Source organism: Marmota flaviventris, chromosome 11, assembly GCF_047511675.1.
Source record: "Marmota flaviventris isolate mMarFla1 chromosome 11, mMarFla1.hap1, whole genome shotgun sequence".
Taxonomy (NCBI): Eukaryota; Metazoa; Chordata; class Mammalia; order Rodentia; family Sciuridae; genus Marmota; species Marmota flaviventris.
The window spans coordinates 60,148,858-60,165,915 of NC_092508.1; the positions used below are offsets into that span (position 1 = coordinate 60,148,858).

Sequence of the window (17,058 nt, forward strand, 5' to 3'; positions counted from 1 at the left end):
CCACAACCCCAGCACTAATTCGTTATTATTAATGGATGTGTTCTTTGACGCTTCGGAAATCGTGCTCAATACGGGCCCCAAGTGTTCCTTTAAGCCTCAGGGAAAATGACTTAGGCTGAAGCCTGTACCCAAAGCCACACCCACTAAGAGTCCTTAAGAAACTTGGTGTGGCCTGGCGGAGACTCATCTGGGGCGGCCACGCGGTGCATTGGAATCCCGTGGCTCGAATTCCACCTTTCTCCGTGGGAGGCGCGTCCCTCCCTTCAGTGGGTCAACTCCGCGGGTCCACAGGCCCCGGGCCAGCTCCCTTTCCAGCGGAAGCTCCCGGCCTTCAGTCTAAACACCGCGTACCGAGCTCATTTACATAAGGACTCGCGCGACGCCGGCCAGAGGGAGGGCGGGCGCGGCCGGGGAAGCGGCGCGCGCGCGCGCGCGCACCCTGACAGCTCGGCCCTGCTCGCTCACTGGCTCGTTCCCGGCTTCCGAGCACAGCATGGCGGTCAAGGTGACTCCAACTCTCTGCTGCTGCCTTTATTGCATAAGAGACATTCCAAGGGCCCTGCCTGCAGCCCCCCAGCTCTCTCAATTTCCTTCTTTGCGTAGTTATTAGATAGCGCGTCCTAGGGCTCCAGCTTGCGGGTGGGAGAGCTGATGGGCAAGGATCCGGAGGAAGAGGATGCCCGGCTGGGGGAGGGGAAAGAGGAGGGATTGTGAGTTGGAGGGGTTGTGAGGACCACTGGTCAACGAAGGAAGAGTAGTGTGTCCTGCCCTAGGTCCATGGGATTGTGAGCTCGGAGTTGAAGAGCATCGGAAAGGGAGTGGGAGGAAGTGGCAAGTAAAGCCGGGGATACCTAGGGCATCCGTGTATTGCGGTGGGGGAGGGGGTGAGTACTGAGTAATTTGGGGCCTCAATACCGCGGAGAGCAATGGTTGACATTTGCGTTGGAGGTTGCAGGATGTTGAAAGCATTTGTACTGGTGGCAGCTCTTTTAGGTTTTAGGTTAGATGGGGAACTAGAGGGGCGCTGAGATCTTTGTTATTATTTCTTTCCAATGGGAAGAAAGGCTGCTAATCCATGCCATTAATTTAGGTGTTTTGACTATCCTGTTGCTCCACTCTTGCAGGCCTCTTGATTTCAAGGTTGGTGGTTTTACTGTGTTGTGGAGTAAAATAAAGAGTGATATTCATTTTCTTCCCTTTTCAGTTCAGAGGAAGCACTGTGTGTAATTTGCTATATCCCAGGCTATTCACACCCGCCTTTCCACCCTGTAGTGACAGATCTCAAATTTGACAGTTGTTATCAGCAGTTAGGGCTTTTGGGTTGTTTTAGACTAAATGCCCTTATAAAAGATAAGAGCATTGATTGTTAGCAGTTGTGAACTCTAATCTGGAGATTGTGTGACCTTTAGTGAAGCATTAACTAGCTTTTTTTCTTTTCTTTTTTTTCCTTACAGGTGCAGACAACTAAGCGAGGTGATCCTCATGAGTTAAGAAACATATTCCTACAGGTAAATTATGTAATTCATGTTTCATTGAAAAAACAAAAAGGTGTAATCAGTAGTTCATTTGAAGCCTTAACGCTGAGGAATATTCTATTTTCATGTATTCTTACATTGCTAGACAATATAATTTATTTTTCTCTTGTTGATGTTTGACTGAGGGTTTTCCTTTATATTAAGGGTTGTTAAGATATTTTCCTCAGGCCTTAAATCGGGCATCTGTAATCCTAGTTACTTGGGAGGCTGAGACAGTAGAATTACCTGGATGACATAGGGAGACATTGTCTTTAAAAAAGAAAAAAAATTCCTTAAATTAATGTTGTTGTTGTTTTTTTTAATATGACTTAAGCGGTGTAAAAGTAGACTAAAAAGAACTTCCAGCTTCTCCTAAGTACTGAGGCTAATTAAAAAATTCAAAATGTGTAGGCATTCTTATATAATTGATAGGTATAGTGACTAATTCTTCTTTGAAAGCTGCATGTTTTATAAAGTTTTTCTACTTAAAAACAATCCTCCATGTAATTAATTACAGATATAAGGCTACTGTAGGTATTCTTAATTTGTGTGTTTTCCCCCTCTACTTATTTATATTGTATCATAGGCCTTTGGAGGTTTTATTCCAAAATGTTGTCTTGCCAGGTGCAGTGAGTGGTACATGCCTGTAATCCCAGTGATTGGGAGGCTGAGGTAGGAGGATTACAAATTCAAAGCCAGCTCAGCAACTTAGTGAGACCCTTTCTCAAAAAATAAAAAAGGGCTGGGGAGGAGCTGGAGCTGGGGCTGAGCAGTAGCACTCTTGCCTGGCATGTGTGAGGCACTGGGTTTGATTTTCAGTACTGCATATAAATAAATAAAAATAATAAAGGTCTATCAACAACTAAAAAAAATAAAAAAGTTCTGGGGATGTGGTTCAGTGGAAAATCACCTCTGGATTCAATCTCTGGTACCCAAAAACAAAACAAAAAGTTGCTGCCTAAAATTCTTGCAAGGATCTACCTTAACTTTTGCTAAGCTTTTAGGATCAGAGACTTGTCTGTAGAATTAAAAGGAAAAAAAAAAAAAAAAGGTAGGCTTAGTTTTTTGTTTTGCTTTCTTAATTTCAAAAATTTCCTATGTAGGAAATTAAGCTTAAGAAGTAAATGTAAAGGGAAAGAAGCTAGTGTGTGTTTTTTTTAAATATTGTATTTTTTTCTGAAATCTTCTTTTGAGAATTTCTATTCTGGATCTGGGTTCTTGTGTAGACACTTTAACCTTGGACAGATTCCTGCTGGGTATTATTTTCCTCTGTAAAATGAAAGGTGACCTCCAAGGTTCCTTCCAATTCCAAAAGTCTGTGATTCTATATTAGGAACAGATTCTAACATACTCTGATGTGCCTGGAATAGATGACATTTTTATCTGAGACATGTGGTTTACTTAAACTATTGTTGGGAAAGAGACTGCATAGATGACCATCCATATGTATAGTTCATGAAGAAGAATTAGTAAAGGCTGGGGATGTAGCTCAGTGATAGAATATAATATACTTGCCTAGCATGTGCCCTGGGTTTGATCATCACACTGAAAAACAATTAGGAAAAATGAGAATATTAAATTTTATAAAATATACTAAGGGAAGTATCTTTTCTAGAACAAAAATAATTGTGATATAATTGCTCCATTTGTGGCCTGAAATTTTTATTTTTCACAAGTATTCTTGAGAATACCCAAAATTATATCAGTATTAACATAGCATATAATTATAGTCGATGTTTTATGAGGAATTCCTATGATATCGTTAATTTTATTTTCTAGATTAGAATAGTGTGGAGGAAATCAGTTAGAATGTTGCACGATGTACTGAAAAGAGCATTGGTCAAGGTAATTCCCAGGTCCACATCTACCTGGCTGTTGTTGTATGCTTAGAATAATTATCTAAGCTTTTTGAGTTTTATCTTCTCATGTGAGATTCAGTGGGCCATAACGGAATTGGAATTGAGGTTCTTCCAGCTTTAAAAATTGTGTAGGGGTAAAAAATCTGTGATTCTATATTGATTGTTTTTGTTTTTGAAGAGTGGTGTTGGTGGTGGTTGTGATGATGGGAGGGCTTGAAGCTACAAAGAGAGAGGCCAGGACTCAGCCTACCTCTTTGACAACTTTTAAATCTTACTTTTTCATTTAATGTTTTGCATATACTGTCACTATCTTTTTACATATTATATTGCAATACTGGGGATCAAATCTAGGGCCTCAGGCATGCTACGCAAGCACCCTGCCAGTGAGCCTTACCAGTCCCTTACAAAGTATTTTGATGTTGACTCTAATTTTATTTTCATACTGATAATTTGTAGAATTTATAACTGCATATGTAGCCCTAAGCATAAAGCATTGTCTCAAGCATTATTAATAAATAAGATCATGACATTTATCTTCAGGAAAGCTAAAACTGCAAGGAAGATAAAATATAGCTAGTTGGATCAACAGGAGGACAGTTCCAAGTATTATATTAGGCAACTTTCAAGTATTTTTCCAAAAAAAATATTTATTACACATGCATATATGTTCTATTAATATTTTAGATTTAATAGAAGACAAAAATACATGCTAACTATGTATTTCTTTAGCACTTAAAATATTTACCCAGCAGATTGAGGACTATTTTCTATGTGCTGTGCACTTGTATTCTATTGTTCATTAATAAATACTAAATAGATTAATTGAAGCAGAGAATTGAGCTAGGTCATGAATGATGATGGGCATGTGGTTGGACTAGCCTCTCTCTGAGGCCTATTTCATCTCTGTTTGGGGTTGAAGCTATTGAGAATAGTGAAGGCAAATGCAAAGCCTGTGGTAGAGCAATCAGACTGGCTTGCCTAGAACAGAGTAGCCATACAATGATGACAGTGTTTAAGAGATACTGATCATTTAGAGTGTGCTGTACATTGACCCAGTACTCTAAGGATGGTATGTTAATTTTCATAACTTCTGAGGTTTAGTGTTCTTGTTATGTAGATGAAGTTAAATGACTTTGTTAATGTCCCTTAGTTTATAAGTGGTAGAGACCAGAGTTCAAATCAAACTACGGAACCTATAATCTTAACCCTTATACTATACTTGCATGTAAGATTCTGAAATGTGATGATTTTTGAAAGATAGGCATGTCAGGGACTAATGGCAACTTTGTTAAGAAGTTAAAAAAAAAAAAAACCTGGTTATTTAGGTGATGAAATAAAAAAGTGCCTTTATGCTATAACTACCTAGAACAGTTGGCAAGGAGTTTGGATTTGAAACAGTAGGGAGGCACTGTGGGTTTCTGAGTGGGCAAATTGAAGTGGTGAATTCTGGCAGCTCTTTGTGTATGTTGGATAAAGTGTAGAGAGATTGGAAGTAAGTGAGGCGATCAGCTAAGAGGCTATTGAAATAATACATGTGGGAGATAATGACCTAGAGTGGCTGATGACTGGGTAATGGAAAGGAAGGACAATACCAGGGACTTTGTAAGGGAAGAATCTATTGATGTGGTATTATATATGGAAGTAAAGAAGAAATAGTGTACCTGGAATTTTTTAAGATAGGTGTTAGTTTATTAGGCATTTATTTGGGGATTTTTTTTGTGGGATTGCTAAATAAATGTGACCCATTAAGTTAAAGTCAGGTTTGAACAGATACAAATTTATACAGGTGATAGATGAATCCTTGTAGTTATGAGAGTTAAATGTGAAATAAGCAGGACAGGATCAAAAGCTGATTTATACACAATGTTCATAATTGAAGTAGGAAGGAGGTGGAGGAGAACTAGGGATAATAGTCCCATGAAAGTTTAAGGTTGGAGTTTCACAAAAAATGTTAAATCAAAGGTTAACATATAAATTGTTATCAGTATGGTTTGGTTTTGGTAAGATTTGGGATTATTTGAGTTTAGGGCCATTTCAACTAAAGGCTACAGAGTACACCTACAAAAATGCGAAGTTATATGCCATGTATGTATTATATGTCAAAATACATTATACTGTCATGTATAATTAAAAAAAAGAAAAAAGACTACGGAGAAGATTTAATTTTAAATTTTAGAATATAGTTGAAAGCTCTGTAAAATTGAGATCTGTGATAATAACCGTCTAACTTCATACTGGTATGGCTCAAAACTCCTTTGTTGTGTAAAACAATTATATGTTCCTTTTTGAAAGTACAGATGTATTCATGTTTAGTGGAATTATATATAGGTCTGTGAGGAGGGCTTTGTAAGAGTAAAACATTTTTATAGAGAAATGAGAAATAGGTTCATTTTTTTTCTGTGTTCTTTATTGCTTCTCAAAATTTGATGAGCTATGTTTTCTTTCTTTCTTTTTTTTTGTGGTGCTGGGGATCAAACCCAGCATCTTGAGCATGCTAGGCAAGCACACTGCCACTGAACTACACCCACAGCCCACAGGCCTTTTTCAAATTTTATTTAGAGACAGAAACTTGCTAAGTTGCCCAGACTGGCCTTGAACTTGCAATCCTCCCGTCTTAGACACTGTAGTAACTGGGATTATGGACATGGGCCACTGTGCCCAGCCAATAAACTGTATTTTCTGTTAGTTAAAAAAAAAAAAAAATTACTAGGATTCTGCTTTTTCCCAGTGTAGCCCCAACCCCCAAGTTCATGCAACTGGAGCACAAAAAATGAATTCTTATGTGTTCTACTGTGCTATAATTTTACAACCAGTTGTCAAACTAACATTTTACTATTACTACCCTTAAAACTGTCATTTTTTGATTTATCTCTTTCTTCTTTTACCTTTTTCACCCACACACTATCATTGACCTAGTTTTGCTACATCAGAAGTATACAGTAGCAAAAGGATACAATAGAAGCAGTGAAGATGCAGGGGAGGTAGGGACAACAGAAATGTGACAGGCTGTTTGTTATAAGCCTGACAAATTTCAGAATGAACGGTTGATCTTGTCTGTGCTTTCTGGCAAAGTAGATTTTTAAAAACTCTTCAGTGAATGATTTTTTAAGATTTCTTAAACTTTTTTTTAAAATAGATAGACTTTCTGTTGTTCATTTATTAGTGTTATATGGTAAAAGCAACACTTTAAGATGGTACAACTATATATACCAGACCAAAAATTTAAATGAAAGATAGAATTCAAATATTTTGATTCTGTTCTTTTATTCACTAGCACCAATGTAACAGTGAAGATCATATCCCATATAAAGTTATGAAAATGCATTTTTTTTCTTTCTTGTTTATTTGAAGATTAAGTAGGAAGGAGATGACGCTAATATAAAGCAAAGAACGTTTTCTCTTTAGGGTTTTTATGATGACATAATTATTAGTGGAAATAAATGAACTCTTATATTGTCAATATTTGTTTACATACTGTACATTTACTTATGTTTGGCTGTAGGATGAAGTTTAGAAGGAAATTAAGCAGAGCTTTTTAACCAGGGGATTCTTTCTCTTTATTGACATATACATTAGGGCTACCTTCTCAAAAGTTTGGGATGTATGCCTTAATGTTAGAGTTACAAAAAGATTATCAAGTATAAAAGGATGATAATATCTACAGAGGCCAAATGTGGAGAAAAAGGGACTCTTATACAGTATTTGTGGAAACAAAAGACTCTTTTTAAAGCAATCTGGCAATAGTTTAAAATAAAAAGTAAATATGCTGGCTATGTATCTTAGAGGTAGAGTGCTTGCCTAGCATGTGGGAAGCTCTGGGTGCAATCTGCAGGATAGCAAAGAAATAAAGAAAAAAACATAATTTGAACAAAGAAATCTTCTTCTTAGAATTTTTAAACATTTTATTCTAATTTGTTATATGTGACAACAGAATGCATTACAATTCATATTACACATATAGAGCACAATTTTTCATATCTCTGGTTGTATACAAAGTATATTCACACCATTCTTTTTTTTTTAAAGAGAGAGAGATTTTTAATTTTTATTTTTTAGTTTTTGGCGGACACAACATCTTTGTTTGTATGTGGTGCTGAGGATCGAACCCGGGTCGAAAATAAACAGAATGATGAAAGGTTCTATTTTTCAATATTTTGCAAGAGGGTGGTCTGTAAGGCCCCTGAGGAAGTGAAGTTAGAGTTGAGAATTGAAAGGTTAAGTAAAGGTGGGGTGATGGAGAGACTTCCAGATGACTCACATATGCACAGGCTTAGAAGTAGAAAAGCTTTTGGTATGTTTAACAAATAGAAAGGAGGCCAGAGAGCCAAAAGCATCGGTGAGTGAGGGGGCTGACTGGTTAGAGATTAAGTAGAAGGAGCCACATCAAGTAGGACCTTGTGAATAGGCCATGAAGAAGAGTTTGGATTTTTTTTCTAGGAGCAGCATGGAAACCACTGGAGGACTTTTGTCTTTCCTTTTGGAAGTAGAATGATTGAACTTGTAATTTAAATAGATCAAATAATATATAAACTGTTTCTTTTACATTTCTGTGCTTTCTTTTGGATGACTGATTTATGGAGTGTGAGTCTATCCATTTAATTTCCTCCTAGCTACATAGTTTTCCTAGAATGTGTTAACTGGATGCAATTCTTTTCCTTCATGAGGCAGCAGAATGTAGCTGGAGCCTCCATGGACTTTGTAGTCTAACCTGGATTTGAATCCTCATTTGACTCCTTTTTTATAGTGTGGTGTCAGGTGTTTGCATTTGGAGTCTGTTTTCTCATCTGTCTTATAAGGGATACTACAACTAGCACAAAGGAATGTAACAAAGATTGAACAAAGTGTTATGTAATCTACGCCCAACACACGGGGAACCAAATAAAAGCTAGTTTTGTTGTCTATCTGTTTTGGTACCAGGGATTGAACCCAGAGGCACTCGGCTAAGCCACATCCCCAGCCCTTTTTAATCTTTTGAAATAGGGTCTCACTAAGTTTCTTAGGGCCTGGCTAAATTGCTGAGGCTGGCTTTGAACTTTCAATCCTCCTGAGCTGCTGGAATTACAGGTATGCGCCACCTCACCCAGTCAAAGCTAGTTTTTTTGTCCTTTTTCTTCTTTTCCAAGTTGAGGTGAGGATTCCTCCTCCACCCTCCTGAGTAGCATCTGTGTCCCTTGTCTCCCCCCCCCCCCCCCCCCCCCCCCCCGCAGCTAATGCTGGACATAATAAAGCAAATAAGATGTTAATATGTGTTTATGATTTTGTACACATATTCAATTAATCACATTCTTGAGACATGCAGCCAAAGACCTTCACAAATCTCTGTATTCAGAAATATCAACACAAGAGGTAATTTCTCCCAATGCTGTAAGGTTTTGAGAAGAGATATAGCTATAGTGTAAAGCTGGAAGACTTGAGAGACTGTGGCAGGTGTTTGCAGAGTTTTCTTCTGAACCTTCAGTTGCCTAGTCAGGACCCAAAAAGGAATAGTCTAACCATAAGCTCTGAAATACCAAGACACAGACCTGAAAGACTTATGATTCATTCTTTACATATGTCACTTTTTCTTCTTTTTAATTACTATCTTCCTGTTCTGTCTAGCTCTTGCTTAGTAGTGTGGAAATGTCTGAAAACATCTTCCCCTGAACTTGCTATGGCCAGCATTAGGCTTCCAGAACTGGAAGAAACACATTTTTGGGCTTCACACATGTTAAGCAGGCAGTGTACCACAGAGCTACATTCTCAGTCTTTCTTTCCTAATTTCTAGAATAAGTCTAGGAATTATTCTTTCCCACCCCCACCCTAAAGCATGTACCAGAGAGATGCAGTTGTCTCATTAGCTAGATTTTGGTTTGAAATCTCACTCCTGGAACTGATGAGTAAGCCCCACTTGAATCACCTGTATAAATCAAGAGTGGGGGAAGGAGGCATATTTTAAAGGAAAATTAGCATGCAGTTACCCAGAAGGGGCAGGGAAATATGGGCAGGTTAAAAACAAGAAATGTGGAGGTACCACATAGAGGAGATTGGAAAACCTAGGATCCTGGAGATGGCTCAGGGAAGGTGGGAGACAGAGAAGAGAAGAGGCTTTTCATCACCAAATCAATGTTACTGTATTCAGTAGCTCTTTTTCTAGCACTGCTTTCATATTACCTGCAAAAATACTTTAACAACTACCCAAAATTAAGACCTCTAAAGAAGAAATGTTTTCTCACCCTTTCTTTCTTTAGGTATCTCTACTCTTCTTTCTACTAGTGGTCTTCCTCTCCTAAACCTCATTCTTGCCTGCTCCTTCCTTCTTCTGGTCCCTGGCTCGATATTTTGTTGTTGTTGTTGTAGATGGATACAATGCCTTTATTTTACTTATTTATTTTTATGTGGTGCTGAGGATCGAACCTAGTGCCTCACAACTGCTAGGCAAGCACTTTACCACTGAGCCACAGCCACAGACCCCCGGCTCAATATTTTGAACAGCTCTGTTCAATACAGATTGCTAAGTGATTGTCCTACTAGGAGCCAGGTACAGTTTAAGGGGCTAGAGGTATGAAGTTGAATAAGACATCCTGGTTCTTAAAGGACTTATATTCTAGATTCATTTAAATTACATAATCATGCATCAATATTTGTTTTTTCTTCTGAAATGAGGTCTCACTATGCTTTCCAGGCTGGTCTCAAACTCCTGGGCTCAAGTGATCCTCCTGCCTCAGCCTCCTGTGTAGCTAGGACTGCAGGCATGTACAACATCCAACTCACATCCAACTCATTACAATTAAAAAAAAAAAAATGAGAACATTCTGAAAAGGCTGAAGGCTTGAAGTTCTTTCTGAACTCTCCAAAATCCCAGCATTTCCCTGCTATCTAAGAAGTAATTGTTATTTTTAGTTAGTTGTGTTTCTTTCTGATCTTCTTCTGTGCATGTACTTAGAAAATATAGGGTTTGTGGTTTTTAAGAACTTAAGTGATAATAGCTAATGCTTACTGGGTCATTGTTATGTATTAGACACTATATTAAGTGTTTTATACAAACATTGTATTTAGTCCTCAGAGCAATTCAATAATTTAGATACTATTAGTATTCCAATTTTATTTATTTATTTATTTATTTTCCAGTGCTAGGGATTGAACCCAGACCTCATGCATGCTAGGCAAGTATGTTACCACAGAGCTACATCCCTGGCCCAACAATTTATTTTTTCTTTCTTCTTTCCTCTTTTTTTGTATTGGTAGTTTAAAATTTTGAGACAGGGTCTCACTAAGTTGCTGAGGATACGGTTAAATTGCTGAGGCTGGTCTTGAATTTGCAATCCTCCTGCATCAGTCTCCTGAGTAGCTGGGATTATAGGCCTGAGCCATTGTGCCTGTCTTATTTCTGTTTTTTTTTTTTTGGGGGGGGGAGGTGATGGGGATTTAACGCAGGGCCTCACACATGGTGCGCACTTGCTCTACCACTAAGCTCAACCCATAGCTATAGTATTCCTTTACACATGAGGAAACTGCTCTACAGAGTTAAGTAACTTGCTCAAGTTACATAGTAAATGGAGGAAACTTGCTTTATGTATTTTAAGGCACTGTTGTTTTGTTTGTTTTTGTTTTTTACTTTATATTATTTGGAGATACAGGTAGGTGTTAGTATATACAGAATCATCCCAATTTTTTCTTAGCTTTAAAAAAACTTTTACTATGGAAGCCAGGCGGGTGGTGCACGCCTGTAATCCCAGCTGTTTGGGAGGCTGAGACAGGAGGACTGTGAGTTCAAAGCCAGCTTCAGCAATGGCAACGTGCTAAGCAACTCAGTGAGACCTTGTCTCTAAATAAAATACAAAATAGGGCTGGGGATGTGGCTCAGTGGTTGAATGTCTTTGAGTTCAATCCCCAGTAGCCACCCTTACCCCGCAGAAATACACAACTTTTACTATGGAAAATGTTATATACAAATTTATAGGAAATAGTATAATGAATCACCATTTATTGTCACTAAGCTTCACCAATTATCATGGCTAATCTTGCTCCCTTTATATTGCAGCCCCACTGACTTATTTTGAAGCGGTTCCCAGACATTACATTCTTGCATCTATAAATATTTAAGTATGTATCTTTAAAGAAAGGACTCTGAAAAACCAAACCAATACTGTTAGCATACCTAGAAAAATTCTCTAATAGTCATCAATTTATTCATATGATTGTTTCATATTTTTAAAATCACTTTATTAAAAACAAAAATATATCACCAGGTATAGTGGCACATGCCTATAATCCCAGCAGCACAGGAGGCTGATGCAGGAGGATCATAAGTTTGTAGCCAGCCTCAGCGACTTAGTAAGGCCCTAAGCAACTTGGAGAGACCGTGTCTCAAAAAAAAAAAAAAGATAGGGCTGGGGATGTGGCTCAGTGGTTATGCACCCCTGGGTTTAATCCCTGGTACCCCAAACAGGGTACTGGTATACACAGTATTTGGTTGTTCTCTTACATCTTTTAGTACTTTGCATTCTCTACCAGGATAGAGGTCCTTCTTTCTCTATGGCAAAAATATTGGTATTTAATCAAGGCTTACCAACATTAAGGTATTCTGTTCCCCTAGGAGCTGCACCTTGATTGTCAAAAGAGACACAGTTTGCCCAGGTTTATAAATTTATGTGTTCCTTGTTTGTTTCCATGGTTACTTAGACCAAGAGATTGAAGTATTTATTTAGAGAACAATATAAATTAATTATTCAATTTAATCTGCCTTGGGAAGCATTCTTGTCTCGGTCACTGGGTTCTCCTGGCTGATTATTTTATTTCCAAGGTTTTTGACCATTTTGAGGGAAAAATTGTTTTGGTAGCCCTACTTTATTATGGTAGCTTCAGTTGATTTCAGTGCTTAAAAGTGTTCTTGTTCCTCTTTACTTTGTTAGGAGTTGCATTGTCCAGTAGCTGGTGATAGAACTTGCTATAATGGAATTTTTTTTTTTTTTTTTAAGAGAGAGAGAAGAGAGAGAGAGAGAGAGAGAGAGAATTTTTAATATTTATTTTTTATTTTTTGGCGGATACAACATCTTTGTTTGTATGTGGTGCTGAGGATCGAATCCGGGCCGCACGCATGCCAGGCAAGCACGCTACCACTTGAGCCACATCCCCAGCCCAATAATGGAAATTTTATAATAATAAAAGTACATATATCTTTTTATTTTTAATTTTTAGAAAAGTTTTCACTTATTTTTGAAAATAGATATGTTAAAGTAAAAAGAAAAATAAGCATGTAACATTTTCTGGAAGCATTTTGAGTAAGAAAGTTAAGGTTCTGAAGAATTTTCTTTGCAAAGTCAAATAGAAGTTTTTGTTTCTAGTGGATGTGAAATATGCAGCTGAAGTGCTAATTAAAACTAGATATAGGGCTGGGGTTGTGGCTCAGCGGTAGAGCGCTTGCCTAGCACGTGTGAGGCCCTGGGTTCGATCCTCAGTACCACATAAAAATAAATAAATAAATAAAGGTATTGTTTCCAACTACAACTAAAAAATAAATATTAAAAAAAATTCTTAAAAAACAACAACAACAAAAAACCCCTAGATATATAAAACTGCTTTTCCCTAATGTATGTGTAATTGATTTTGATAACATGGCAATATTTTTATATTACTAATTCAAATTTGTTTTTAAAAATTAATATGGCTTAATGAAGTTAAAATTAAGTCAGTGTGGCCATATGTGTTTAAAATTATTTGTCTCTTTAAAATATTTATAATAGACTACACTTTCATTGTAATGAAGTCAAGAGGAATTCCATATTGTACTGTTGTAACAGGGTTTGTGTGTCAGGTCTGTTGTGATCTTTCCTCCTTACACAGAGTGCTTGTGTAGTGAAAGGTCATGCATTCCAGACTAAATTTGGCTTAGGTGGGAAGTTCAAGCAGTAATAGTGAAGGATAGCAAGAGAATTAGCTTCATGTGCTCAACTCTTGCTTTGGCACATATCATCCTCTTTCATTGTTCATGTAATTCATTTTTCTATATGGGAAATGCTCTGTGTGATATCTACAGTTACTGAACTTTGAAACATTGTTGTTCAAATTACTGAAATTGAAAGGATGTTAAGATCTGAAAATGTCAGTTCATCTCAGTTGGAATGAAGTCATGAGAAATTGTTTTCACTCATATTACCACCACGTGTTGGATAAGCAGAGATAGCTGCATAGACCAGTTACAACCAATTTCCTGGTAAGTCTAGAAATACTGGAAGCTGACCTCCTAGGAACCTTGGTTTGGAGAGAAATGAAAAGGAAGAACAATAATGCCTTCATGGGAGTTATTGGGAAAAGCAAGGAGGGAAACTGATCATATGCTTTTCTATTTCTAAGCATTTTACAGTAACTATTTAATTATATATGTGTTTTACCATTTCCAAGATCTTCTTTTCCCTCACAACAGGACAGATATTTTTGCTTTTAATCCCTTCTTAGAGAAGAAACTGAAAGAAGTCGTATTTGTTTTGTTGAGACAGGGTTTTTGCTATGTTGCCCAGGCTGGTATGGAACTTCTGTGCTCAAGATTTCCTCCTGCCTCAGCATCCCAAGTAGCTGGGAATACAGGCTGCTGCTACTGCACCTGGCTAAGCCACATATTTTGTCCAAGAATTCTCAATGAGTTAATGGTACAGGAATTTAGAACCCAAGTTTCTAACCCTGATTTCAGTGTGTATCATGCCATCATTTCTGTGCTAGTTGGCAACATGAACTGTATTTTGCTGATCCTCAGCCCTGGTATCAGGCATGCCCACCATACAGTTTTATGCTTAATGCAAAATAATGTGAAAGATTTGATTTTATCAGATTTTTGGCTTAAAAAAATAATGTTTCTAGATATAGTACCTCGATTTTTGTATACATACTTGAAAATCCTTGTTCTTGATACACTGTTTAATTTTTTTTTTTTTTTTTAAGTAATCAGCTTTCTATTCACAACACATTGGAATTTTCCTTTATAGACTCTGGAATATCTTTTAGAAATATAAAACATCAAAGGACCTGTTTTGAACTGAATTCATTTAAACAGGTCATTTGTATCATTTGGACTTTAAAAAAAAAACTCAAGTCATTGAATTAAGTTAATCTTTTCTTTTTTTTAATTTCTTAGTTGAAATGTAGAGTGATCTATAAGCTCTTCATAGGGTCTAGTTAATATTGCTTACATGTAATGTAGTTTGCCCACATTCTAAAAGTCATTTAAGGTTAAATTCAGTAAACTGCAAGGGAGTTAGCACTATCCAGTTTACTCCAGTCAGGTGAAGTCTTGATATCTTGATCTGTTGGCTTCATGGGCAAAACATTTCTACAGCATGATCTTCTGATTTAGAGCTGCAGATCATTCACTGTCATTATCACATGTATCTGTATGTGAAACCCTGCCATTTTTTATAGATAATAATTTTGATTAAATGTATGAGGATTCTAATCTCTCATAAAATCCATTTTATTTCTCAAGCTTCAGAGTGCCAAGACTTTTTCAAGTATATGTGAACAATATTAATTTCAATTTAAATGTTTCTGGAAGTATCAATGTTGTGTAGGCACTTTTGCATTTTATATACTTCAAGTGGGTCTGGAAAAGTTTAAATGAGAAAATAGATCACCTATTTTTATTTAGATACTGTCAGCTACTTCTTGTCAATGTCTTTCATGTGTCCTTGACTTCTTGCCCAAGAAGGATTTACAGCTGCTTAAGAGACGTCTTTGAAATGGCAAATGATTAACTCTACAGTTACTTGGAGTTAGGATATAGTATACTTAATATACTTTTAATACCTTTATTTTATTTTTATGTGGTGCTGAGGATCGAACCCAGGGTCCCGCACATGCTAGGCGAGTGCTTTACTGTTGAGCCATAACCCCAGCCCCTGATAATTAATTTTTTTTTTTTAGTTGTAGATGGACACAATACCTTTATTTATTCCTATTTTTAAAAAAAATATTTTTTAGTTGTAGATGGACACAACATCTTTATTTATTTATTTTTATGTGGTGGTGGGGATCAAATCCGGTACCTCATGCATGCCAGGCAAGAGCTCTACCACTGAGCCACAACCCCAGCCCAGGATATAATATTTATTTATTTATTTTTTGAATTTTTTAATATTTATTCTTTTTTTTAGTTTTCCACGGACACAACATCTTTGTTTGTATGTGGTGCTGAGGATTGAACCTGGGCCGCCGCACGCCAGGCAAGCGCGCTACCGCTTGAGCCACATCCCCAGGCCCAGGATATAATATTAAAAAAAAAAAAAATTGTAGTTGTAGATGGACAGAATGGCTTTACTTTATTTGTTTATTTTTATGTGGTGCTAAGTGCCTCACACATGTTAGGCAAGCACTCTGCCACTAAGCTACAGGACCAGCCCAGGATGTAATATTTGATAATTTCATTTAATCATTTTAGTTCATCCTTTGGAATGATAGGAATAAAATGGAAAAGATTGTTGCACTATTAAATTACTTGATAAATGAAATCTTTAGCATAATCTGGGAGGCCCAAAACTTTGATTGAAACTGTTAATCATTTTTAGTACAAACACGTAATTTTAATTAACAGAAAGAGGATGCCTCAGTAAGACATTACATTAATATTTGCTTATTTCTAGCCTTATGTGTTACCCTAGGCTATTTTCACTTTCTTAAAAGTCTGTTTAAAACATTACTCAATCAATTAAAAGAAGCATTAAAAATAAGTTGTTTAAAATAAGTGGGTCATTTTTTTGACTATTAAAAACACTTTTAAATATTTTTTTCCCTTTTATTTAATTTGCTGATGTTTGAACCCAGAGCCTCAAGCATTCTACCACTGCTTCATCCCCAGTCCCTAAGTATGTATGTATGTACACATATATGTATGTATTATGATATGGGGGAATCATACTAGGGCCTTGAACATGGCAGGCAGGTGTTCTGCTCAACTGCAATCATGTCATCAGTTTTTGAGGTACTGGCTTTTCTCTGTTAGCATAATATCTAAAATATTTTAGCATTGTGGATGGATTGTAGTCTTAGTTCTAAACTCCCTCTTTGGGTCTGTCTGTTCAGGCAACAGGCTTTCTGACATTACCAAGTAATTGTCACTTATTTAATGAGTTAATTAGTTAATTGTCTCCTGTAGAAGTTGACTACTGACTCCTTGTAGATGAGTTTCCTTCCCCTCCTGAGGTACACACTCTATCTTTCAGTTAAAAATCAAGTTAAAATAAACTGGGAGACTTCGGGAAAACACTGGCAGAATACCTCAGGGAAAGTGGTTCTCTGGTATCATTTATAACCCTAGACACTGGCTCAACCTGTTTCAGTTCATGTCAACCAAAGCATTTTTCTTTGTTGGCTGCTGTGTCCTTGGTGGCTTGTGCTAAGGCTATTCTATTTCCTGATATTTTAAAGTCAATAATGTTCTGAAGTCCTGGAGATTATATAACTACAGTACACTTTCATTGTGTGTGGGTGTTTTCTGTGTAGGTAGTATGGTTGTACTGGAGATCAAATTCAGTTACTAGAGAATAAACCTCTGACAAAAAGGAATGTACAGGGCTGGGATTGTGGCTCAGCGGTAGAGCGCTCACCTAGCATGTGCGAGCCCCTGGGTTCAATGTGCGAGCCCCTGGGTTCGATCCCTATGTCCAACTACAACTAAAAAATAAATATTAAAAAAGGAATGTATAACTAATTCCAAAATT

General features: G+C 37.1%; 1 protein-coding gene across 2 annotated transcripts in view; it reads left to right on the forward strand.

Moving 5' to 3' along the window:
* Positions 1-431: 431 nt before the first annotated feature.
* Slc25a12 (solute carrier family 25 member 12) overlaps positions 432-17,058 on the forward strand; it is an 82,706-nt gene continuing 66,079 nt past the window's right edge. Inside the window, exons 1-2 of one of the 2 annotated variants that reach the window (XM_027946131.2) lie at positions 432-505; positions 1,455-1,508. In XM_027946131.2, coding sequence (XP_027801932.1) covers positions 494-505; positions 1,455-1,508 — 66 coding nt within the window. In that variant the 5' untranslated portion in view covers positions 432-493. The remainder of the gene's footprint in view (positions 506-1,454; positions 1,509-17,058) is intronic. The other variant, XM_071619076.1, reaches the window with a different exon arrangement.